The sequence below is a fragment of the Manis javanica genome, chromosome 3 (assembly GCF_040802235.1).
Source record: "Manis javanica isolate MJ-LG chromosome 3, MJ_LKY, whole genome shotgun sequence".
In the NCBI taxonomy this organism is placed as follows: Eukaryota; Metazoa; Chordata; class Mammalia; order Pholidota; family Manidae; genus Manis; species Manis javanica.
This window is the reverse complement of record NC_133158.1, coordinates 10,437,628-10,464,032: the sequence shown is the minus strand read 5'-3', so window position 1 is coordinate 10,464,032 and position 26,405 is coordinate 10,437,628. Positions and strand designations below refer to the sequence as shown.

Here is a 26,405-nt window from a genome sequence, read left to right as displayed (position 1 = left end):
TACCAGAGTCACTGGGCCTTTTTTTCATGATCAATTTGTTGAGGAAGTCATGCCATATGTCTTGTGGATCATTCCAGCTAACCAAAACTTTAGATGAAATTTTATAGTGAACAGATAGATCAGACTGTAAACAAGTATACATCAAGACGAGACTTTAAATAATTTTAAAGCAAAGGCACAAAAAAAGGGGATGATTTTCTCTGGATCAGCAGCACCTCATGTAATTATCCTGAGGTGGGGCATAAGGAAAAGTCAGGCTAATATTTTTATCCCTCGTGGCTGGTAGGTTTAACGGGACACGGTGATTTTGCCTCTATCTATGGACAAACCCATGAAAGGGTCAGGGCTACCAAGTCGGTCTTTAATGTGACACTGCAGGCCCCAGATGTGTTCTCTCCCACTCCTGCCCCAGGGGCTTAGCACCTAGCGGGGGATTTCTGAACCTCAACGTTTGATTTCTTGGGTCAGGCACTCCTTTGCTCTTCGGGTCTGACTGTGCATGTTGAAGGATATTGAGCAGCATCCCTGGCCTCTACCTACTAGATGCCAGCAGCACTCCCCTCTCAAGTTATGTGAACCCACAATGTCCCTAGGTAATGCCAGATGTCCCCTAGAGGGCCAGTTGCCCCGATTGAGAAACACTGGTCTATGGGGGAGATGATGATTCACCAAAGAACGACACATGTGCGGCAGGTACTACATGCCTGGGTGGGACAGATGGACACAAGGAAGGGTTGGTGGTATTTTCCAAGCACATTATAGGGGGATCTGACTCAGGAGATGGGATCCGGGCAAGACTCCCTTGCAGAAGGCACATCTGGCCGAGAGTACATCAGTGAGTGCAGGTGAGCTGGGGGGAGGCAGGGGAAGGAAAGACGGGTCAAGGGGCCACAGAAGGGGGACAGTCTGAGGGGCTGAAAAGAAGCCAGCAGCGCTGGATCAAGGCACAGAGAAATCAGGTGGCAGGTGGTGGCAGGTGCAGCTGGAGTGGGAGGCCTCCTGGGCCCATGAAAAGTTTGGTCTTTAGAAGAGCATGGAGAACCCACTGGAAAGATCTGAGCCAGAGAATGACGGAGGCAGGCTTGCCCTTTACAAAGATCCCTTGAGCTTCAGCTGAGCATAGAGGAGCCCAGAGGAGCCCAGAGCAGAGGACAGAGGCCTTTGGGGAGGGGCTATAGCGGGCCAACTGCTTGTAGACCAGGGAGAGGCAGAAGAACAGCAGGTTCTAGAGGGAACAGTCAGAGGTCACACCCAGAAGGCCGGTGGCGTGCTGGATGAGGAGCACGAGGGGCGGGGAGGCAGGGAGGAGGGCACCGAGGCTTGGAGCAGAGGTGAGCAGCGCTACAGGAGGTAGGCTTGCTTCTGGCATCTCCAGAAAGTTCAACTGCACGGCTAGCAGCCCACCATGAGCCAGGCTCCCCTCTTTCCTACCCGAGAACCCCAGGCCTGAGGTGGCCCTGGAGAGAAGGATGGCTTTCCTGCCAGAACATCACGGCCCCAGCTTTAAGGACCTGCTGCGGGGTCAAGTAGAGACTGGTTTTGACAGGGTGGCATGCTTTTGCTCAGCGACTGGCAAACCATGCTTCAGACAGAGAGATTAGCTTTGTGTGACTGAGACCAGTAGGAAGGGATAAATTAACGAGGCATTCCCACTGCCCCACAGAACCCCAGGAGGCCTCGGGCTGCCTGCTGTGCAAATGCCACCAGAGCAGGGACATCAAAGAATCTGAAGATGCAGGGGGCAGAATGACAACGTCTGGACACTAGGTGGCGATAACACACTGTTTTAAACACCCCCATTTACGAAGTGGTTTATAGTTTCTCAGGGGGAAGGGGGTGTAAATCAGGAAAGTACACCCCCGTCTTCCCCAAAGCCGATAACGGACCAAGGAGATTTATATATTGGGAAGCTTCTCTCCTTCACAACGGTGACCATACCAGATTTCCTGATTTCTACCTCTTCTCACCTCCTACCACATTCTTATTTAATCTCCCTTATTCTGAAGCCCTCCCTCCCCTGCTCCAATTAGTGGTGAGCTCTATGGGGGATGCATGGTTACATCATAACCACATAAATAATTCTATCACCCACATGTGGATGTAACCATTCTTCTTATTTATTCTTTGAAATTAAAATAGCTGGGTTTTTCTTTGCTGATTAAGATGATTCATGTTAGTATTTTAAAAAAGAAACACAAGTAAGATTAAAGTTTTTTTTTTCTTTTTAGATCACCCAACATCCCAGCATCCACAGATAACCACTGTTAACTTTCTGGGGATCCAACATCCAGACAGTTCTTCATACCCATGTACAAGCACATACACTCAATCTGATGTGAATGGGACAAGACGGGTATGGCACTGTAACCGAACTTGTTGTTTAACCCACTAGGTCATCGAAATACTTCCTTGCAAATAAATACAGCTTGGGATCACTGTTTTGGATGAAGGTATAGATGTACTAGAAAATGTAAAGTGAAGCTGGCAAAGGAGGCAGATGTGGCCTTACAAGACCACCTGCCAGGCTGGGAGTTCAGTGGCAGAGGGGCCTCCAAAGAGGCGGCCGCGTCCTGGACTACCCACTGGAGCCCCGGGCCATGGGCTGCAGGCTGAGGAGCCCCGTCCTGGATTCTTGGGAAGAGCAGGTGGGAGAGAAATTTCTCTGCTCATCATCTCTCTCCACCGTCTCCCGAGTGGGAGGGCTTTTCTGGCAAGATTTGGAGGAGACATTTGCAGAGTTCTAGGAGGACCTAGAACAGGGCTGGCAAACTTTTTCTGTAAAGAACCAGATAGAACATGTTTTCTGCTTTTGGGGCTGTATGGTTTCTGTCCCAGTACCCAACTGCTTAGAAGCACAAGAGCAGCCTAGGTGATAGCACAGGAACGAGCATAGCTATGCTCCAGTGGAAGTTTCTTTAGGGGCATTACATTCCAATTTCATAGGACTTTTTGTTCTTTTTACTTTTCTTTGCATGGCTACTACTGTTTAGATACCATGTCATCCACATTAGTCATTTAAAAAATTCAATTTCTTTAAGCTGAAAACAGAAATAGTTCACACATGATTTTCATGTGTTATGAAATCTTTCAATTTCTTTCAATTATTTAAATTATAAGACCATTCCTAGTACAAAAGGTGGTGGGGCCAGGTAAGTTTTGGCCCATAGGTCAGTAGTTTGATGATCCCAGACCTGGAAGATAAAAGTAGGCCAAATTTTAATTTGAATCATGTTCACCAACATTATTTGTGTTCTTAGAACCAAATTCTTCCCTCAGCACACACTGAGGCCCACTCCTCCACAGAGCTGAGATCCTTCCTAGCGCACACAGAGCCTGGCATAGAGCAAGCCCCCAGTAATATTATAGTGGCTGAATGAATGACATGCTGGTGGAAGGGGTACATTCCTTCTTCCCTTGGTCCGCAGGTCCTATATGATGGCCCCTTTCCAAGTCCCCAACCTCACTGCCTTCCATTCTCCTCCTCTCAGGCCGGCTCCCATTCCAGCCTCCTTGGAGATCTGCCTTCAATGCCACGCTTCCCCTCCAAGGTCCCCTCTGCGCTCCCAGGGCCTCTGCTCTCCTCCCCAGTGTCCATCCATCGCGCACCTATCCTCACTGACAGCCAACCTCTGCGTCTCTCTGCGCTGTTAGCACCTCCAGGGCAGCACTTAGCTCTCTGTCCCCAGTGTCCCCAGCAAGGCATCACATTTCACTGATGGTTGGAGGGAAGGTATTTTGCTTTTCAGTCAGAACCACTGATAAAGTTCTCATGTACAAAGTGGGTGCCACACAATCCATTCCTGGGGTCACCTTCACGGGCCTCAAGTTACAGTCTAATGCACAGATTCTGAGAGGGGATATTTGCTAATCAGAAAACTCTATGGAGAAACCCTCTACAGAGGTGACAAAACTCTCACAGTGCTGGACAGCTGGGGTGGCCAGATGACCGGGTGCCTCCAAGAATATGAAAATAAACAGACAGCAGATGATTTCACCTCATGTTTCCAAGTTTTGCTTGCTTTTTTGGTGATGGAAACCCTGCTTTCAAATAAAACCTCCTTTAACATTAGGAACTGTATGAACAGTTTGGAAAAGCCGGTCTAATAAAATACAGACTTTGGAGCCAGACTCACAAAGACCCTTGTGTTCCTATCTGTAAAATGGGTACCTGACAATATCATCCTCACAGGGTTGGCATGAGGATTATAGAGAACACCGTGGCTAAACCAGAATCTGTGGTCCTCAGCCCAGAGGCCCACAAGGGAATAAGCTTCTGGGTCCATACGGTGTTTTAAAAGTTGGTGTATTTTCTATAAAGCTAGATTTTAAAATTTGGCAGGTATCCGCACATGGCCATGGTTCCTCTGAGTAGCACAGCAGCCTCCCCTGCAGACTGGGGGTGTGTGCTTCCATCTGCCCAGTCCCTAGCACTTCCTACTGCCTTTACGCAGCCCCTTTCTCCCACAGCTGCCGGGCCCCCAAGGCCAGGTGACTTTCCCACTGGCATGAGGAGCACTATCACGGCCAGAACGTGACAACGCCCGTTGCAAATTGCACCAACCACAGGGACTGAACCGCTGGCCTGGTAAGTCCTTCTGCACAAAAATCAAAGCTTTTTAAACCATGTGGGAGGTGTCACACCCAGCTCCCTAAACAAATAGCCCCTGTGAGGGCTCCTGACATCAGCCTTCCCTGTCCCAGGGGCCTGATGACGTTCTCGCCGGTGTCTGATTGCTTCGCACAGTCATCTCAGATGATGCCTGATGCCAGCTCTGAGAATCTGTCTTCATTCTGAACCACCTTAATTATGATCCCAGACTTCATTAAATAATAAAGAGGCTTCTCTAATTGAACACCCGAAGTCCTCTGATTCTAAATCAACGTGAAGAGTATTTTCCCAGTGGCTCCTCAGGTAAAAATGCAAAGTTCCCCCACCCTACCCCTGCCCCAATCCTCTTCGTGTGGGGCATTAGATCAACGAGCGCGATATGCTGTGTGTGGCAGTCAGCGTAACTTCCAGTCCTTGAACCGCTGAAGGCCCTCCTGCAGGCCTTCTTGCAGCACCTGCCCCCTCTGAGTTGCATACCCTACACAGACTGATTACTGATCAGGCGTCAGAGACAGCATTGCTCAAACTGAGCCATCTGGAGCAGATTCACTATTTTACAATGCTTGTCGACAGAAACTGCTGTTTTCTGGGGGTGGGGGCTGGGGACATCTTTGACATCATCCACCATGCACAGGGTGTGGTGACCCTGGGACCAGCTTGGTCTAGTCGGATGAGGACAGTGGAGAGATGCTTCCCCCCCAGGGACCTGCCTGGTAGGGAAAGAGCAGAAGCACTATCTCCTCTTAAAGCAGTCGGAAACTATTCAAGTGGAACAGAGCCACAAGCCTTGCCTCAGACAGCTTAAAGGCCTGTCATTTCTTTATCATCCCAGCTCAGCTCAAGAACCCTTGAATAGGGAGTCCTTTAGGGGAAATTTCCAAAGAAATAACCTCAGGGAAGGATTTTTCTTTTTGCATGGCTGTATCAAAGAAGTCCTGGTAAATACGATATCCCCTAAGCAGACCATGCAGGACTTCAAACCTGTCACCTTGGTGCTCTGGGGTGCCACCTGCCCTACTCAACATGCAAGAGCTCATGAAAGGAAAACGGCATGTGCAAAGGTACCAGGAATCAAAGCAGGACCCCAGGCCTGCATTTGGGGTATTATCGACATCCAAGTAACCTCTAGTTGGAGCTGCGAGCTACCAAGTGAGGGCCAGGCTCTATGCATTCCTCTCAGGTGAACCATGCACGCATACCTGAATCCAGGAGGTGGGTTCAGTTATTCTCCCCCTTAAAGATGAATGAGGACACTGGGGACAAAGAGACCAAGTCCCTGGGCTGGGCCAGCAGCATGGAGTGGGAAGAGAGTTTAGAACTCGAACCTAGTCTGTGATTCCAAGCAAAAGGGGTGGGTTGCACAATGGGGTGGTCATGCGCATTCTATCCACCTGTACCTCCGACATCTGTTTTTCTTTCTGCAAGATGCTAATAAAGATATGAGGGGGGTGTTACCTGAAGTGCTTAAGAGGTGCAAGCTATCCCATGTAAGCTCCACACATCACTCCTTCAGCCTCCGGTCCAGGGCTTCTTTGGCAGGTTCACAATCTTTTGTGCAAACAGCTCCTTCCCTGCTCCCTCTGCCTTCACTGAGCTCTCTGTTCTCAATGATAGATGAGAGTATGGGGCAGCCCCCAATTGCTTCCAGACCCAGGATGGAGCCCAATCACCATTCTCTCCCATGAGAAATGCAAACTAAGTTTGTTGTCCCTCAAGCTATCACGGGGATGCTGGCAGTCCATGTGCTGGGGCAGGGTGCCCACCCCCGAGGCCTTTGCTCTGCACCTTTCCGTGCGGTCACTGCAATAGTAACGAGCCCTATCTGATGCGCCTGGCCTTGAGTTAGTGCAGCACACAAATTATGTCATGAAAGCCTCACTGAAATTCTGTGGGGTTCCTGGCTCCATCAGTACACCCGTTTTAGAGTCAGAGATGCAAGAGGTTCATTCATTCACTTGTTCACTCCAGAGTCAGACTGCCTCCCTTCTGGACACACCAGCCATGTGGTCTTAGGTAAAGCTTGGGGAAAGGCATTCAGGATAAATGCACAGAATGTGCAAGCACATGTTGACTGACATATAGGAAGTGTGCTAGAAAGAGTCACTGTTGTTAAATACGGATTGAGCCAGGCTATATGCCAGGACCCTGACTGGGGACTAGAGACAAAGGTGAACACTAGCGGGTGTGGTCCTCGACCTGGAAATAACAGCCCAGAGGGGGAAATACCAACCACTCAATCCTCCAAGAAGATTTCTTAACTTGGTCCTTCTTAGAGGCTCTCAGTAAAATCTACAGAAATTTGTAAATTTGGATGGGGAAAAATACACTTTCACTTTCACTAATCTCTAGCTAAAAGTTAGCATTTCCTTCTGTATCGAATGTTGGCAATAAACTGAGGAGGTAACAGCAGGATCTGTGAGATGGCACCAGCAGAAATCCCAGGCCGATTTCCATTAGACTGGTTATTGCCAACATCTCAAGTTTTCCTTCTTGCTCATTATTATTCAAAATTGCAATGGTTACTAGGCCTGCTGCTAGACTTTATTATTTAATGCCTTAATTGAGAAGCAGATGGATTATATTACAATTCAAAAATTTTTTGATGATAGCTGCCAGTATGCGGTCTATGGGATTCACAAGATGGCTAAAGGGGGTCCATGTACCCATGAGGGTAAATCCTCCCAGCACTAAGGATTATGTGATTGTGTGCAAAATTTTAAGGGAAATATTGTAATTCGGCACAAAATTTTAATAAGGGACCCTGACTTAGACAGATTTGGGGGGTGGGTTAGGAAAGATTTACTGAGCAGAGTGACATCTGAAACACTGAGCAGGTGTTTATAAGAGTGAGCAAGAAGGAAGAAGGCTTGGATATGTGAGACAAAAAACAGCTTGTGCAAAGGCCCTGCAATGGGCAAACTGGAAGAAAACTAATGTAGTTGGTAAGCAGAGAATGAGGAGTTTGGTCTCAAAGCTAGTAGGTGCTGGAGCCAGGGCTCAGCCCTGGGTGGACCTGACACAGGGCCAGAGACTGCGGGATGGCCACTTTCTCAGGATGTGGGAGACCCTGATGCGGAGTCGCCCCCAAGCTCTGCCAAGCACTAGGACAAACACTTTCACTTTCCATCGATGTTGTCTTACCTAGTGCAAACTGAAACCTGTTACGAGACAACAGCAACTTTATATATATATATATATGTGGATCTCGGCCCTGGTTCCGGGCACAAAGCTCCCGAAACCCTTGCAATTTCCTAAGTAGTAAGAGCATTAGGCACATCTCTAGTTCTAATATTGGTTTGTGACCCTGTCCCCGACACAGGGCTCCTTTGCGAGCCTTTAAGTTCCAAAGCGGTAAGAGCACTAGACTCTGGGTGGGCTCCTGGGGGGTCACCAGCAAGACCAAGCCATGATTCGAAGCTTGGAATTTTCAGCTGCATTCCCCGTCCTCCAGAGAGAGGAGGAGGCCTGGACATGCAATCAATGACCACTCATGCCTATGTGAGGAGCCTCCGTGAAAATTCATAAAGTATGGGGTTCAGAGAGCTTCCAAGTCGGCAGGCATATCCACATCCCAGGGAGGAAGACATACCCCAGATCCACAGGGGCAGAACCGCCTGCACTTGGAACCCTTCTAGGCCTCACACTGCATCTCTTCAAATCCTGCTGTTCATCTTTATCCTTTATCATATCCTTTAATATACTGGTAAGTGTTGAGCATGTGTTTCTTGAGTTCTGTGAGCCACTCAGCAAATTAATCAAACCCAAGGAGGGGGTTGTGGGAACCCCTGATTTGCAGCCAAGTCAGAAAGAAGTTGTGGGTATCTTGAAGTTATGGGTAACTTGCTACTTACGACTGGCATCTAAAGTGGGGGGCAGTCTTGTGTGACTTGAGTCCTTAACATGAGGGATCTGATGCTATCGCCAATAAGGCAGTGTCAGAATTGAGTTGAATTGTAGAAAGCCCAGCTGGTGTCACAGATAACCGCTTGGCTGGGGAAAGCCCCACACATTTGATGGCCAGGAGCACCAAAAGTGAAGTGTTCTCTGTAAAAGTAATGGAGAAACGCAAGGGAGGGGGAGAACTGGGTATTTCCCGGTGCAGGAGGGAGATTTTAAGTTTCTCTAATATATCAGCCAATGGCACCTCCTCCATTCCCATGAATAAGGCCTGGTCTGCAATTCAATTTTTCATCCAACAACTGACGATTAGATGCTCTGTGTGGCAATTACCACGGAAGACGGCAAATGTGCAAACTTCCTTATCCCACCAGTTGTCTCTGCTATGCAGGTAACAGTCACATGCTTAAAGCATAACCACTGCAGCTCGTGTCCAGGAAGGCAGAGCGGAAATTCAGTTCTCCAGCCCTCCAAGCATGCGGTTTTGATTGTCGCACATCACCCTATTCCTGACCTCTCCTCCTTGGAGTCTTTTTTCTATGTGCTATCTCTCTTCCTCTGAGAGCTAAAGGCCACGGGAGGTATCCCCGTCCTGTGCAGGAAAAAGCACCGTTCAGCTTGGTGCTAGGGGAGGTAGCAAGGTTCAGAATGATGGCATTTTCAGCCCCACGGGACAACAGCTGCTTAGACACTGGGTGGAAGGCTGGACTCCAGGCACCTGAGGCCCCTTCTCTCCTTTCCAACTTTGTGATGCTGTGCTTTCCTGCCCAAAGGGCAAAATGGACTTATCCTACTTAAATGGAACACAGCGTCCTTTCCACGCGGTGCTTCTGACTGAAGGTCTGCACCAGAGACCGGGGGACAGGCCCAGGGGGGCACGTGGCCGGCACCCTTGTCCTGGACCTGGGTTTTCTCTAGCCCAGCCTCCTGGTTTGCACTGCAGAGATGATGTCATCGCCTTGTTAATCATGAAGAAACACCTGGGTCACCTGGCGTCCTCCCACTGTCCTTGGCGAGGTGAGCCTGTTATCCAAACACCATTCCAGACCTAAGATCCCATGAGCTGTCTGTACAAGTGACCCCAACAGTTACGTCAATAGCACCACCAAGGCTTGGTGCCCAGAGTGTTCAGAAGACCGCCTTGCCCCTTGCCCGACACTCGCCTTAGCAGCCCGCGGGTCTGACTCGCTTTGGCAGCGGCCTCTCTCACCTGTTCTTAGTTCTGGCTCAGGGGAGCCGTGCCATGAGCTGCACTGTGTGGACTCCAAACTCACTTCAGCCCCCAGATGGGATGTCGGCGGCAGCCCATCGCTTGTAAGCATGCCCCTCTGTGGAGGGTCTCCCGGTCTCCTACCCCTGGGGGCTGGGCTCAGGCACCCCTCCGGGGCTTGCCCAGGAGAACCCTGGGAAAGACCAGGGAGCCTGCCACTTGTAGGCTGTGAACAGGCAGTACCCCAACTGGACCCCAGGCCAAACTGACTTACTCAGCACATGGGGGGACCCACCTTGGCCTCCTGGCTGCCTCTGGCACATGGGGCCACATACTCTGAGGGGCCTGGGCTTCTGGCTGACGGGTGAGAACCAATGGCAGTCAGCACACTGTCCACTGACGGGGCTCCTCTCTTCTGGGAAGCCTTTGCTGGTGTGAGCCCAGGGGCACAGAACCCCAGGCTTCAACGCTCAATCATACCTGTTAGCATTCACTGTCAGATGCACACACGGCACCTTCCCAACACAAGCAGAGGTTTGAAACAGGACAGCCAAGACACTCATGTCAATGCAGGCCACAGCTCTGGAGTCACAAAACCAGACAAGAGAGGGCCCGGGAGTGAAGCCAGCAGCCATAAGGACCACTGGCTGTGCTGACAAGGAAAGAGAAAAAAAGGTGACTCCAGAAGGCTCACATGGGTCTCACTTCTGTGCCTTTATAGATGGCCTCTGATTCTCACTCAGGCCTTGGGGGCTGGGGAGGTGACACAGTTTCTTATGCCACAAGACAGCCAAGGGTTCTGTCCATGTTCCTTATACCTCAAGGAAAACAGCCTCGACTAACCCATGTGTGTTTGTCTGCTGAATAATCAGGGGGAAGAATAGGAAGACAGACAGTCTGTCTCCCAGCTACATTCCTCCAGACTCCAAGGGGAGGCCCGCGGACAACTCGGAGCCTCATGCCTCACGGGTGGTGAATGCTGGTTAGCGAGAGAAAGGGGAAGTTGTGGCTCCGGAAGGAAGGATGTTGTTGGCTTTTATTAATTTCCAGATTGCTGTTCACAAGCACCACAATGCCCACACAAATAAACCCAATGTCAGGGAAGATTTTTCTAGAGAGCAAAGAAAAGCTGAAGCCGGAGGAGGGTTGTTTGGTCAGCTTGAAGATGGAACTCTGCCTACCTGCCCAGAGACAGAGAGGGTTAAGTAATTAGGTAATATTTATAAAGTGCGCAAATGACAGATGGCTCCAGAGGTCTGTTACTAACATCAGCTGAACAGCTCCCACTCGGCGACAGCGTCTGCCTGGGAGCTTCCTTCCACTGGCACCTGATACCGGTGCATCCATTCTCTGCCTTTATTATGGTAGAGTGGTTACTCCTCGGGACAGAGAGGAAAGCCTTCTCTCCAGGTTTTTTGAGATGAACACTCCATCCAAGTGGCTTACAGTCAAAGTGGAAGGTGGCTCCCCAAATCTCTGGTTTCAGGGGCTGGGAGTGGCATGGTCTCCTACTCCAATGCTCTTCCCTTAAGAGGGGCTACTTTGTCCTAGACCACAAATGCCCCAACTGTGCCAACTCTCGTAGCAAGAATATTTTTATTCCTGAGGACTTGGCATCTATGAGTTAGCTTAATTCATCTACCTACCCTCCCATATAACATCCACCCACCCACATTCCTCCCATCCATCATCCATCCATCCATCCATCCATCCATCCAGTCCAATATTTATTTCCTAAGAAGCCAATAGTAAGCATTGCACCCCCTTGTCAACAAAAAAGGGGGGAAAAAAGAGTCTTAATCCTCATGGAGCTTATGGGGTAGTGGGAGAGGTAGTCATAAGCAAGCAAAAAAAAAATCACACAAATTAATGTAAAATTTCAACTGTGTTAAGTGAGCGATACAAGAGAAACGTACTGGTGCCCTGATGCACGTAGCAGCCAGGGAACTTCTGTGGGGTAGGGACGTTACAGCTGAGCTATGGAAGCTGAGGGGTTGACTAGGCACAGAGGTAGGGCAACAGCCTTCCAGGCAGAAAGAACAGCCTGCTGAGACTGGAGGTGCCTGGTGGAGTCAAGTGCATTCATTTATTTATTTGCTCATTCAGTGAACAATAACTGCACACCTACTACACCCTAGGTACTGTGGCAGACCCTGCTGATTCAAAGACACCCAAGATCCTCAGCCTAGAAGGCTCCACCATCCAGACAAGTGGGTACCCTGGCCCTCCCAGGGACTGACCCTGTGATCAAGGCCTCAGTCACCTGTGCCCTGAGCACCCACAGTAACCCACCAAGAGCAAGCCAAGAAAATAGAGAGTAATCCCAGTAATACCTTTTATAAAGATAAACTCAATCTTTAGGAAGAATACCTGATTCCTACAAATATGTTTAATTTTACAGCTCCTTCGTTCAGGTAAGGAGTAATAAACTGTGATGTTCAAGTCACCTGCTGACATCTCTGACAGAGAGGCCATCCCCTGGCAGACTCATTTGGAAGGCGGTGGCCCCTTGGAAAATGGAAGAAATGCCATGTTTGGACATAAGAGGATCTCAGTTGACAATCAAAGCTCTGCCAGTACCTGGCTCGGAGGCTGTGCGGGATCACCTGCTCTTAGTCTCAGACCTGTCATCTGTTAAAGAGAAACAGTAACACGTGGTTCCTCTCTTGGCTCTCCGCCACTCATCCCCCATCCACACTGTTAGTAAATCTCACAGGCTCTACTTCACAGTCCATCCCTACGGAGCACTTCTACCTTTACCAGGACCATTGTCATCCTGCCGGTGGCACTTCCATTGGCCTCCTCCAGGTCTTGCAGAGTCCACCCCGGGTCCTCTGCAGACATTCTTCATGAAACAGTCAGAGTGACAGGTCTGAAAACCTGTTCAGACTGTTCCACAGTCCTGCTTAGAACCGTCCAAAGACTTTCCACTGACATAAGAATACAATCTTAACTCCTTAGATTAAGAAAAGTCTTTTTCAGACACAACCTTGCCCACCTCTCCTTGCTAGTGCCCAGGCCTCAGGGCCTTTGCAAATGACCTTCCCTTCTAAGAACTTTGCAGGACTGGCTCCTTAATACCACCTGTTCTATCAGGGAAGATCTCTTCCCAGCTTCCTCCCTTCGCCCCAGGACTCTTCAGCACTACCTGGTTCGATCTACTTCAGCACACTGAAGCTTTGTCATTAGTTGCCTTGTCTATTTCTTTCCCATCTGAAAATGTAAGCTGCACAATGAGGCACTTTCCCCCCGTGTTCCCTTTATTTCTAATGCCTGGAATGTGCTCATAGTAAATGCTCAACAAATAGTTGATAAATGAAAAGTGAATCCTTTTCATTTAACCAATGAAACAGAGGCAGAGGTTGTTTCAGGATTGAATAAAACATGAATGGAAAAGGGTAGCATAGCATCTGGCACACAAATACCCCTAGGCAGCCTTTACCCTATAGGCTATTTCAGGCACAGCTCTCAGAGTTGATAACACTTCAACAGTGGAGGAACATGTCTAAGATGTGAAAATGAACTGGATACAGAACATGAAGCAAAAATACTGAGTGCTACATTAAATGTCTATGAAATATCAACTTTATGCCAGGCAATCAAAGGCAACTGACACCAACTCTTTATGTATTTACATAAAATGATACTAATCATGGGATGTCTGAGCATGTAAACATGTTTGATAGGACATGGCATGACCTTCAAAACTAAGATTACTCATAATGTTGGAAAGTCTTAAAATCAGCCTTAACCTTTTGCCTTCTTCTTTAATTGCTCCCAAGGTTAAGATGTAATGGCTAATGACAGTTATTTTTACATGAAGGGGTTAAAACACATCCCGGGAACTATATTAAAATGTGTTGCTTTTAGCATTTTTCTGTGCTGAAGTTTCTGAAAGTAGTGATAACTTTTGGAAATTTCTGGGGGGGCAGCTGCCTACAAAGGAATTAAGTGCTCATATCAGAACTTCTTTTAATAAGATAAAGTAATTCAAGCTCATTAGTCTGATGAGTGGAAATGATTGAACTGAAAATAGAACAACATTAAAATTTTCTCCAAAAATAGGAGACAACCATGATTTCAATGTCAAACTCTTTTTAAAAGCAATCATGGATTTATGTCTTTGTTTGCTAATCTGCCTGGAAAACGTGATGCTCTTTCTCAATGTAGGCTGTAAAATAGGCTAAACATTGTCACACAGTGGTGTATGTCTACTTTTTCCCAAAACAGGAAGCAATCTTTATCATTGAAAATGTAGGTAAAAAGAGATCCCCCATCAGCAGAAGCAAAGACCATTCTCTCAAAATTATGGCACTGGCTTAGAAGACTAGCGGGTACACGGGCAGCCTGGTGTCCTCTCCATTTCCTTCACTTTTATTACATTATGCAGTGTCACTTTAATTAAGCCATCAAATCAAATTATCAGATCAAGTGGTTTTGATTCCACTGTGGTGTGAACAGGTTTTGTTAAATTAATAAACCATATGTTTCATGTTGTTGGAAGGAAAGTTATTTTTCTCTGTTCACCGTTCCAAAAGCCTTCACAATAGACAATATTCAGCACTTAATCACCGAATGCTCTTCCATGTGCCCGGGATGTGTCACAGAATAACTCAAATGACAGCCCATTAAATCCTAAAGCCTGTCCGAGTTATTTACCGACAAAGGGCAGAGCAGTGAATTGGATGTCCCTTGAACAATCCACCAAGCCTAAGTATTGTTTCCACTTACTGGAACTAAAGCTTTGTATTTTTTATGGATGACATCCATTATACATGTTTCTTTAGCAACAGTACAATATTAAACTGACTTTTCCCCTTTCCTTTGGGACTATACATGGCCATGCATCTCGTGCTTGGCACTGAAAGGCTCGATTCTGTGTTCTTCTATTCCAGTACATCCCATCATCCTGACAGGAGGGCAGGATGGGGGCACATTAACTCAGGCATCCACCAGAGTGCTTCTCAATGAACACTAGTTAATGATCACAGCCAGGGGATGAGGGAGGTGCAGTCATACAATCAGTCCCCTGACACTCTGCTTGCACCTTTCCTGTGAAAGACGACCAGGTATGAGGGTGAATTGGTAAATGGTTAGTTACCAAGTTAATATATAATTAGTCCTGAGGTCTTACGGCAGAATGGAAAAGTGGAACCAACCAATGGACATGTTCACAGTCACGGCCACTGCCATATTTAAGACAGAAAGATTTACCTTAATACAAGCCTATGCCTGGCCTCTCCATCTTTGTTGAGCCATCCTCTGGAGCAGGTTAAACTGAGGTTTCCAGGCCAAATCTGGCCTGCTGCCTGTTTTGGTAAATAAGGTTTTTTGGGAAGACATTTTCTACACTCATCATTTATGTGTCATCAACGGCTCCTGTCACGCTGTAGTGGCAGAGTCGAGTAGCTCCAACAAAAGACAGCATGGCCCACACTCTGGTCTAAACCAAAAAAGTTTACTGACTCCTGCCCTATGTTCTTGATTTTTCTTTCTTCTATGACAACAGCCTGATAAAGGCACAGCTCCATGCTCAACATCATGTGACCCTGGAAGTTTGCAATAATCATTAGATAAAGAACACCAACCAGATAGGCTTTGTTCCTTCTGAACTTCAAGATCTGAATCGTCAAGATCATAGAATCTTTTTCCAATCTTTTTTGCAGACGTCTGGGGAAGAGAAGAGGGCTCATCTTTTGCACTGGCTCTTTGCCACTTACATCTCTAAGGCTGACAGTCTACGCCCTCCACGCTGCCTGCTGATTCCCAGAACCTGGGTAGTGCCCTGGAATTACCTGAGTTTTCTTGGGGGAAAAAAAGCAGCAGCATTCGGTCTTGTAGACCATGGTTACATGTAATGTGTACTTACAAACAGATAGGGACATCTCATCACCAGGGAAATGAAACTCAAAACTACAAAGAGGGGCTACTTCATATCCAGTAGGACGGCTAAGATAACACAGATGTGTAAAAAGGGTCAGTGAGGATGTGGAGAAACCAGAACCCTCACATGCTGCTGATGGGAACGTGAAGTGGGGCAGCTGCTTTGGAGAACAGGTTGGCAATTCCTCCAAACTGTAAAACTGGAGTTATCATATTACTCCTAGGTTTATATCCAAGAGAATTGAAAACATATGTCCATACAGAAAACTTGAACAGAAATGTTCACAGCATCAGTATGTGTAACAGCCAAAAAGGAGAAAAACTCAGTCTATCAATTATTAAATGGATAAAAAAAATGTGGTATGTATCTACTCAATGACATATTACTTGGCCATAAAATAGAATGAAATGCCCAGACATACTCTGATATAGATAAACCTTAGAAATATTATGCTAAGTGAAAGAAGCCAGAGACAAAAAGCCATATACTGTAGGATTCCATTTATGTGAAATATCCAGAGTAGTTAAATCCATATAGACAGAAAGCACATTAGTGGGACAGGGGAAAGAGGGAAGAAGGAATGACTGACTGCTAATGGGTATGGAGTTTCTTTTTGAGGGTGATAAAATGTTCTGGAAGTAGATAGTAGTGATGATTGCAAACTTTGTGAATATACTAAAAACCACTGAAATGTACACTTCAAATGTACATTTCAAAGAATGACCTTTATGGTATGTGAATGAAATCTTAAGCTATTATCAAAAGACAAACAGAAATATTATTCTGCAATAAAAAGGAATGAGCTACTGACAGTGCTACAACATGGACGATCTTAAAATCCTAATGTCATGTGAAATATAAAAGCAGATCAGAGGTTGCCTGGAGTTGCTGATAGGATAAAGAATTGACTGCAAATGGGCATGAACAAACCTTCTGGGTGATGAAAATGGTCTAAGACTGGATTGTGGTTATGGCTTCACAACAATAAATTTATTAAAACCTACTGAATTGTATATTTACAAAAGCTGAATTTTGTGGTAAGTTATAGCTTTTAAAAAGGTTATAAAAATTAGGAAGCTTTCATATAATGCTGGCAGAAGTATAAAGCAGTATGTGCAATCACTCTAGGAAACTATTCAGCTGTATTTAAGCAAACCTGAAAATATACATGTACTCCAGGCTGCAGTCATTGGCTCCTGAGTGCATACCCAATAGAGACGTGTCCATATACGCATAAAAAGGCATGTTCAAGAATTTTCATAATCACCAAAACATGGAAATTATCCATATATTTATGTATACTGAAATGGATAAATAAATTTAGGTACGGTCACACAATGAAATTCGGCAATAAGAGAGAACAAGCTGCGATTACATGCAACGGCACAGACGACTCTCAGAGCCATTATGGAGCGAAAGAAGCAGGACACAAAAGGGCATATGGGATGGCTCTGTGCAAAACTCACAGACAGGCAAAGCTTTCATGGTTTTGGCTACCCTTGGGAATGGTGAGAGACTAGCAAGAAGGGACGGAGGTGCTCCTGGAACTGGTGATGTTAGCTGCTTAATCTGAGTGTTTGTTACTCGAGTGTATTTGGTTTGTGAAAATGCACCCAGTTGTGCATGTATTATGTGTGTGCTTTTCTATATATCACTCTCTGAAAATACGTTTAAAAAGCAAATAGGACTGCATTTATATCTGCCTCTAGAAAGATCACAAAACATTTTAATATTTACATATCTTAGGAGTCAGCAATGGACATTATCATAATTTCAACAAAACCTGGTAGAATGAAGAACTGATTCCCTATACTTAAGGGCGGGTCCCCGGCTCTGCTCAAATTCAGAGAAAGCCCACCCAGCGGGAGAGCTTGCCCACTCTGACAATGTAATGCAATGGAAACCATCTTCTCTAACTTTTTGGGGCACTATGAGCCATGCATTCTCTCTGCATAGCTGACATATCGAATGCCCAGCCTGTTTTTTTAGGAAAGAATGTTGTTAACTGTCATAACCTTAGCATTTCTGAGCTGCCAGATCTCACACTCACTTGTGATAAAAATTCCATATCCCAGCATGTCCTCTGCATTCACCTCTCACAAAAGAGGCAGTCCTGAAAAGAACCTCCTTTTCCCAAGCAAGTTCTCTTGGGAGAAAGCCTCCAAGTTTGGTCATTTTCTTTATTTTTAGCTTGGTAAAAAACAAAATGAGCCCAAGTGAGCTTTTCTGTGCCGGCCCAACCTCAGATACTTTAGAGGTTTGCATGCCTCTCAATCCACCCATTGTTCCTCGCTGACAATGATGCCCTTGACAAAGTGTGGGCGCCAAATTACTTGAATCTCAAGTGGTTTTTGACAGAACCTGGCCAGGCAAGCTTCTCCTCATTATTCTCAAGGTCACACAGACAGGAAGGAAATGATCCCGTTCATAAACTTCCTTTCCTCTTCCTTTAGCTCCTTTTCAAATATATGAATGTGGAAAATGGGCTCCTGCGTATCATCAAAGTGCACGTTAGCACAGTTATTTGTGGCATATAGTCTGATTCTTGTTCCTACAAAGGTCAATGCCAGCAAACTGGTCCCATTTATTAGGGGTGGGGGTACTCCTGAAACAAGACCTCTCCATATAACCTTCCATACTAAGTATATGCCAGTCTACATCCAGCATTGATAAATGAAACAAACTGTTCCCATATTATCCAAGTTCACAGTTTTGAAGAAGGACAGCATTGACTTCAGAAAGATCCTTTTCCTTACAAGCAAAGAAAATGCACTTATTCCTCCCTCTTCCAAGCACTAGGGCTCTGATCAGTCCTCTTCCACTGTTGCCCGAGCTCTAAGCCACCCTTACGACAAATCATAGAGCTTGAAGTTAGGGCTTTCCTGGTAGAATCACTTCCCAGTTTCCTGGGACAGAAATTCATGATTTTTTTTCACTGAGAAAGTGAAAATGGAAAAAATTAAGATGCCTAAAAATGGTAAACTTAAGTTTATCAGATATGGAAATTAAACTGTTAAGTAACAGTTTAAAAAGGCCACATGATGTCTAGCGGGGGTGGAGAGCTTGACCTGAGGATCTTGCCTGGTGTGGGTATTGGTAAGAATGCCAGAGGGTGGGTGTTGGGAGGTCAAAGGTCCTGATGTTTGACAGAGACAAAATCCTAATCTCCACAGGAGCGTGGTTAAAAAGTAAGATGCCCAAAAGCTTTCTTTAGCTATGAACTAGTTAGGGTTGAGGTTCCAAGGTAAAGTTACCGAGGGAAAGACATATATTACTAGTTGAAAAGGCAGTTTTGAACATCTATCTCTTTAGCTGAAGTTATTCCCACAAGTGCTCCTATTTATGGTCCAAAGTCTCTTTTAGCAGATAAATGTGCTCTTAACACCAAGTTCTGATTCTTGCCCCATTGTGAACTCGTTTTCATTTAAACTAATTTACAGTAAGGAATCTTCCTCTGGGCAAGGGCACTTAATCCAAACATACCTTTAGAGGCCTCTGTCCCCAGTGGGTTTTCCAGGGAGTCTGTCATGTCACGGCTCCAGGCGTCACGGACTGCAGACTTGGACACCACCCTGCCATTCAGATCCTGCTGTGGCCGGAAGTTATTTCTCAGGTACTCCACTGACTTCACGTGGTCTTGCTGCTCCGTGGTGAAGATGGAATAAAAAGCCTCGAGCTGAAAGAGAGCCAGAGAGGGGAGAAGAAAAGAACATCGATTAGAAGAGCTATGTGGTCCAAACCGGGTGTGGTGACAAGAACATAAACTGGCAGGAAGTGCCTGATGCCAAGGCGGACAAACCCAGCAGGACACAGGCTGCCTGCCAGAATCACTGCCAATGGGCTTATCTGGATGCAGCTCCTGTCCTGCCGACTTATCAGAAAAACACCTCATGTGAAGGCTGGATACAACTCTCTAAGTGAGTGTCTCAGACAAGAGTGCCAGTCTTCCCGCGGTGCCCCATGGCCAGACCCTTAGCATTATGGGAAAGAGCATAGAGTTACAGGGAGGTTCCGGGGCCAGGCTGCCTGGGTGGGAATTCTAGCTCCATGGCTCAACCACTCTGTGGTTAACTTGCTTAACTTCTCTGAGCCTCGATCCTTCCTCAGTAAAATGGTGATAATGAGAGTAGCATCTACTCTGATAGGGTTTATGTCAGCACTAAATGTGATCATTCATATACAGTGCCTAAGATAGTTCCTCACCAATAAGAGCTCAATAAATATTAGCAGTTTAATTCTTACTAAGTATATAGGCTTTTCATGGATTGTTACCTTACATACTAGGGATCCACTTTGGTAAAGTAGCTAAGGCAGAGAGTAGCTAAATGCATGGCTTGTGGGTTAAGCTGCCCAAGTCCAACATATACCAGCTGGTAATCAAAGTCAAACCATTCTTGCTTTCTGTAGCTCAAGTTTCCTCATCTGTAAAGCAGATATAATCCTACTACCTATCTTATAAGGTCATTGAAAATATTAAAAGCTATGTAATTTTTTTTAGCAGCCAGTAAGCCCTTAGTAAAGATTACCTGTGATCATAATTATTAAAATCCTTAGAAAACATTTTCCACAAAGACTCCTGACTACACTTCATTGGAAAAGCAAAGAAGAAAAATTCAGGACTCCAGAATCATATTTCTATTATCAAAAAGGATTCTCTGTGGCCTTCAACCTTCTGCTTATTAAAAAAAAAGCAATTCATTATATAAGAGGAATGACACAGTGGCAGAGATTTGTTCTCAATGGACCACAAAGTTATTCTTGTCACCAAAGAAATGGAGCATAATCTAAAATGCCCAGCCACCAAAAATACTAACTATTCCTTGAGGGGAAGAAAAAAAACGTAATGAAGAAAAGAAAACCTGAATGAATTCTTTCTGGTCCCTCTGGCTCCCTGAGTACCAACTCGGAGTACTTCTTGAAGGAGAGAATCACTGGGTGAAAGGTGTTGGAAAGCTGCTTCCCAGGTGGGCACTGAGTGGCTGCCCTAGGCTTTGGGGACCAAAAGCTGGCTAACCCCAAGGGGTAAGATAGACCAGAGTTACCAGCTTGGATCTGGACGGTCATCTTGAAGCCTGGAACTAACACCAGTGTTTCCCAGCCTCAGAGAATGTTGCAAAAAAAATGACCGGCTTCCAGTCTGAAACTCCCTCTTTTTTGCATGAAAAAGCAATGAGTTTACTAGTGATTTGAGCCAGGAAAAATCAATTAAGTAGATGGATTCACTTATCATCCCACCTCCCCCACAGTTTGTCTGCAAATGTGAAGTGCTAGTAAACCATGAAACTTTCTCTGCTTTTCCAGCAAGGTAATATAGAACAGGATGGTGTCTCAATCAGCAAAAAGCAAAAGCAGCACGTTACTGCCGTTCTCTACTAGTCACAATTCTAACTCATGTGGTTGCTACTTAGAATCACCCTTCTTCTCATTCTTTCTTCTGATGTTCCTTCTTTATTTATAGCAAAGGCAGAAAGGCAATAAAGGCAGAAAAATTCAGACAACTGGACTGTTTATTCTGTCCATACGTGACCCACTCCACTGAAGATAACTGGTGTTGAAAAAAGAAAAATCACCTCGATGTAGCAATGCGCACTCGCTTGATAGGCCTCCTCAATTCAGTACCAAAAGCATCCAAAAATGCGGAAAGTTTGCAGACTTTCTTAGAGAAAGTAACTTCTTAGAATTACATGGGAGGATTAACAAAGGTCCACTGGAGACAGTCTAGAGAAAGACTGACAAACATGATTAAAGGGAAGAGGGTAAGTCCTCAGTGGAAAGGCTAAAGGAAGTGGAACTATTTAGCCTGAAGAAAGACGATTAAGGAGTATTTGATTAAAGGCCACCGTATGTGGAAGATGCTGACCAGCTCTTCTCTGTGTTCAGAGAAGGCCAAACAAGAGAAAATTGGTTTCAATTAAAGCCTTTGAGACATGAGTTGAATAGAGGAAGGAATTTCTTAACTTTCGGGGTAATTTCTTTAAGAAATGGACTGGGCTTCCATACATAGCAAGTCAGACCGGAAATTTTCTGGAAGAGACAGCCATCTGTCCTGAAATAGTTTAGTTTCTGAGATGCCAAAAAAGGATGGCCTGGGAGACTGCCTCAGCAATATGACTCTATTTGTTTATTTTCTAGAATACTTGCTTCTTTCACAGCTAGCATTTAGCTCTCCCAAAAAGTTTATTTCTGATGCCTCAGTAAAGAATTAGTCATATAACTGTAAAAAAAGGCAGGTTCTGAATTTAACACAAAAACGCTTTCGCTTGAATTGCTCTTACAGATTTAATAGCATGCTTGGGCTTAAAAGCTTGGACACTTCTTTATCATTAACTCAACTTGCCCCAAGATTTCAGAGGAAGGATGTGATGGTTCTGAGAGTGAACTGATGACCTCAACGATATTATATTGTCAACTAGATCAAAGCTTTGCTTGACAGTCACAAAAAAGAGGAAAAAGAGGTCAAACTCAGCAGACTTATCAAATGTCCTTCAGTAGGCTAGCATTATTCAGTAAAATCCTGCCATCCCTCTGAGCTGAATGAAAATCTCTGGTGGCATCTCGTTGGTAACTGTCACGCTTGGCCACTGAGTGGGAATCTCCATGATCCCTGGATTGGCAAGGGGAGTCTATGATTTTCACTTTGGCAGGGGAGCCAGAAATCTACTGATCATTTACAGGCCGTCTGCTGACCCTTACCCTTGCCATGATGTGACCACACTCACTAAAGGGGAACCAGACCACCGCCTGGACCGCCACTTATTTATATTCCAAGGGATGCTGTTTACAGAAACTATAACGAGGGCACCTTCTGGGTCGTGCCACAGGGCAGTGCCGCCTCATGCTGGAGTTGCAGAACAAAGTGCCCGGACCCGTGTCTCTCTGTGCCTTGAACCGGCTTCATCTGTTCGACTCTCCTAGATCTGGTTAACAGCCACACTTGTAAAATGCACGTGAGATCGTGTTGCACCTCTGTTCAATACCTTTCAAGAGCCTCCCAGTCTCACTGAGGTACCCTAATGATCTAGCCAGTGACTAATTCTGCAACCTCTAAAAACTTACTCTCACTGTCAGGGTCCAAAACCCGGCCTTTAATTCCTGCTTGCTGAAGGTGTGACATTGGCTAAAATATTTAATGTTTCTGCGCTTTCGTTTTCTCTTTTTAGCAATGGAGATAACATCATTCCCTACCTTGTGTGTATTTTTTGTTACTAGTAAATGTGTTATTATATAGAACGTGTTTGGAATAATTCCTGGCACCACAGAAGGTAGGGTTATCCTTATTAAGGATGATTAATATGGATGAGTAAGAATGACTATCCTTACTATCTATTATTATTTTATGAGGAATGTGGTAGCTATGATTATACTCAAAGCTTCCGACAACTGTAAAATGCTCTATTTGCTTCTCTCTCCTTTTCTTCCTTATAAAGTGAACTTATCACACTTGTTATGTGACAGGTACTTTGTTATATACTTCATAAACATTATTTTGGTTTCCAACTTATTTTTAGTTTAAAATAGTCACATTGAAGTAGCATTGTTAACAACACTATCATTGTGTTACTAACACTAGCAGCTGACATTTATTGAGAGTTTATTATGTGTAAGGCTTTGTGATATATGTGTTTTTGCTTAATCCTCACAGAAGCCCCCCATGGTTGGTGGTATTACCATATCATTACCATTGATTTTGACCAAAGAGGAAACTGGGCTTAGAAACTTTAAGTAGCCCACGATTACACAGCAACCAAGAGGTGAAACGAAGATTAGAAACCTAGGTCTGCATGCCTGTTTTTCATGCTTCCAGCCACTTCATGCCACACGTGTAACAAACAAGCCCACAGTATTACTCACTGAAAGAGCAGCACAGAAATTCAATGTGTTGATAGTAGAAGTTCCTAAGCAATTCTTTTTAAGTGACTCCAAAAGCCCATTCATGCAGGGCACCCACCACTGGCAATATAAATCCACTTGTACTTCTCTGCACTCCGGAGAAAGAACTGGGACTGTGAACAAGATGGCAGGCCAAAGAGAAAATGCCATCCGCTGCGCAAAGCCCACACTTTCATTCACCTTATTCTTTTCCAGAAGCGAATAATACACATGCTTGGATTTATCTTTACTTTAATATAGTTAATGAAATCTTTATCATTTAGTAAAACTAAATGAAAGTTTTTATTTCTGTAATATAAAATTGACTTTTTAACTTTTGAAGTGAACATGTAAAACATTTCCTTCTTTTATTCCTGCTCAGGGAGTTGTAATTACATTTTAACTGGTGCTGTTTCAAGAACGATTTTAACCTTGAATTGCAAATGTGTTAGCTGGAAGTGTATATAAATCATTTCAACTTAGTTTTTATTATAAAAATATTGCAGAGAATAATTAGTTTTTAATCTGTTGGTTCCAATCAAAGGGAAGTTGAAATCTATTCATGCCATTTGTGAGTAGCAGGAGCTCTTGTCCGTAAGATGAGGGGAAGGGACCACTATAGCTGAAGAGGGGGAATGAGAGAAAACCAAAGTCACATAATTATGAACCACTGAAAGACTGATGTACACAATATTTTGTAGGATGGGTATATAATGGCAATTAAACAAAACCGGAGTCCATTATGAACATAATAAGCTGCAGGGTAAGCATTAGGAACTGCAATGTCACACCTATAGGTCATGTCACACCTATAGACATGAGCGTCACCACGCATGTGAGGGGAGATGGGGCAGGCCCTATTTTGTTGCCTTGTTATTTAAATAAGGCAATATTGACAGAATATTAAATTCCAGTAGCCTGAAGCATCCAAAGTTTTGCTTACCGAACGATGGCTGTAAAAATAAAATAGCTAACTACAAGGCCATGGCCCCCCTGTAGTTACAGACAGTTTCGTGTGACAACAATGATAGAAAGGCCTTCTATAGAAAGAAAAGGATTGAACCACAATTAACAAAGGAAGCTGTTTGTTGGGATTAATAATGACACATTCACCTCACCATATAAAAAATATTCTCTGTTCACATGCACTGCACGTTATGCAGATGGAATAGAAACTTGCAGAATTATGTGATTCACTAGTTGTTGTGGCCTTCAGATAAACATTAGAGCTACGAACAGCTAAGTAGCCACATGTGGCTGTTAAATGCGGCTAGCCGTACATGCTAAAATGATGATAATCTGGATATACTGGATCAGCATAATATTAAAATGAATTTCACCTGTTTCTCAGTTTTTTAATGTGGCTACTAGAAAATATAAAACAATGTATGTGGCTTGCATTTTATTTCTACTGGACAGTGCTGCCCCAGAGCCTTGGTGATCATTTAGTAAGAGCAATTTAAAAAGCCACTTAATATCTCCTGAGCACTCCTGTGGTCCCAGGCACTAGTCCAGGCATTCTACACACATTCCATCATTTAATCTTTATAATGACTGCATGAGGTGGAATCACCCGGTTTACAGATGGAAACCAAGGCACAGAGCACAGCTGAATAATTTGGCTGAAGAGCACAACCAGTGAGTCTGGCTCCAAATGGAACATCATCTTAATTCAAAAGAGTTTCTCTGCTCATTAGGACAGAAATAATACTAGTTAAAAAAAAAAAAAGCCTCATGCAAAATAAACTGTTCCTATCCAGCCCAGCTTACTGTTAGAAAAAAAAAAAAACTGAACGAAAAAAAAACGCACTAAACCAAACAAACTATTCATATTCAGACTTATTTGCTGCCTTTTGGGTAAAGCCTCTGGGAAGCAGTTAAATAAAATTCACACTAAGGAAGATTACAGGCAGTGTCATGTTTTAAGTTACAGAAAACAAACAAAACAGTCCCAGAAAGGCAAGGCTAGGATAGTCTTCACTGGTCAAAGCGTCGTCATTTGAGAGCGAGCGCTCTCGAATAAAACACAGCCTGACATGCTGGGCAAAATGACTATGTTTTCTGAGTGATCGTGAGCACATGCAGGCGCCTGCCTCCGCGTGCGAGTCCTGTTCCTTGGAGCTCCTGCGCCGGCACTGAGAGGCCACCATCTCCTGGGTGGCGGTCACTGCCCGGTGCTCATGGCAGGCATCTAGTGGACCCACACGAGCCATGCTGCCTGCTGGCCACCAGCCCGACCCGTGATGACGTTACAGCCCTGCGTTTAGATCTAGGTTATCACAGAAACCAGAGTCACAGTTCACTAGGTACCAGGCTGCTGTGAACGACCAGGGAGACTCACAGAAGAAAACAAAAGGGGAGGCGTAAGTAATTGCTCTTCCTTACCCTGAAAGTCTTCAAAGAAACTCCCATCATACAAGCCAACAGTCTGTACTAGCCACTGTATTTTATGGGGAACCCGCCCTCACTTTCACTGCTTACATGGCATCCGCACGGGGTAAGTGACACGGGAGGAGGAGACGGAGCCTTGGGAGAAAGAAGGATGTGGGACTAGGACTGTCTTCTCTCTGACAGAAGCAGTCACGGAATTCTGTCTGCTTGGCTTTCCCAACCTGGCTGCTTGCCTTTCTGAAATGAACAATCTGTGCTGACTTCTGAAAGAACGCTGGCAGAGTCAGGGAGGGTGGTCTTCAGCGAGAATACTTGGATGGCTGACGCTGTTCTTTCCAAGCGCTGACACAGCTGGGACCTTCATGTAGCTCGCCAGCAAGAATCCAGTTTGGCCACTTGAAAACTAACCATTTTCCCTCCTTGGGGGAGAGACAGAGATATATGAAGCTGTGCCTGATAAAGTACTACCTAAAGATGGTTTCTAGCAAAGAAACGGGGAAGCCAGTATAATTAATTTATTTCTTCACTATTTCCCTGAAACAGAA

At 45.1% G+C, this 26,405-nt stretch overlaps 1 protein-coding gene across 3 annotated transcripts in view; it reads right to left on the bottom strand.

Moving 5' to 3' along the window:
- The window catches only part of PTPRG (protein tyrosine phosphatase receptor type G), a 624,649-nt gene that overhangs the window by 93,681 nt on the left and 504,563 nt on the right, over positions 1–26,405 (bottom strand). For all 3 annotated transcript variants that reach the window (XM_037019107.2, XM_037019108.2, XM_037019109.2), the window contains exon 8: positions 19,084–19,276. In XM_037019107.2, coding sequence (XP_036875002.2) covers positions 19,084–19,276 — 193 coding nt within the window. The remainder of the gene's footprint in view (positions 1–19,083; positions 19,277–26,405) is intronic.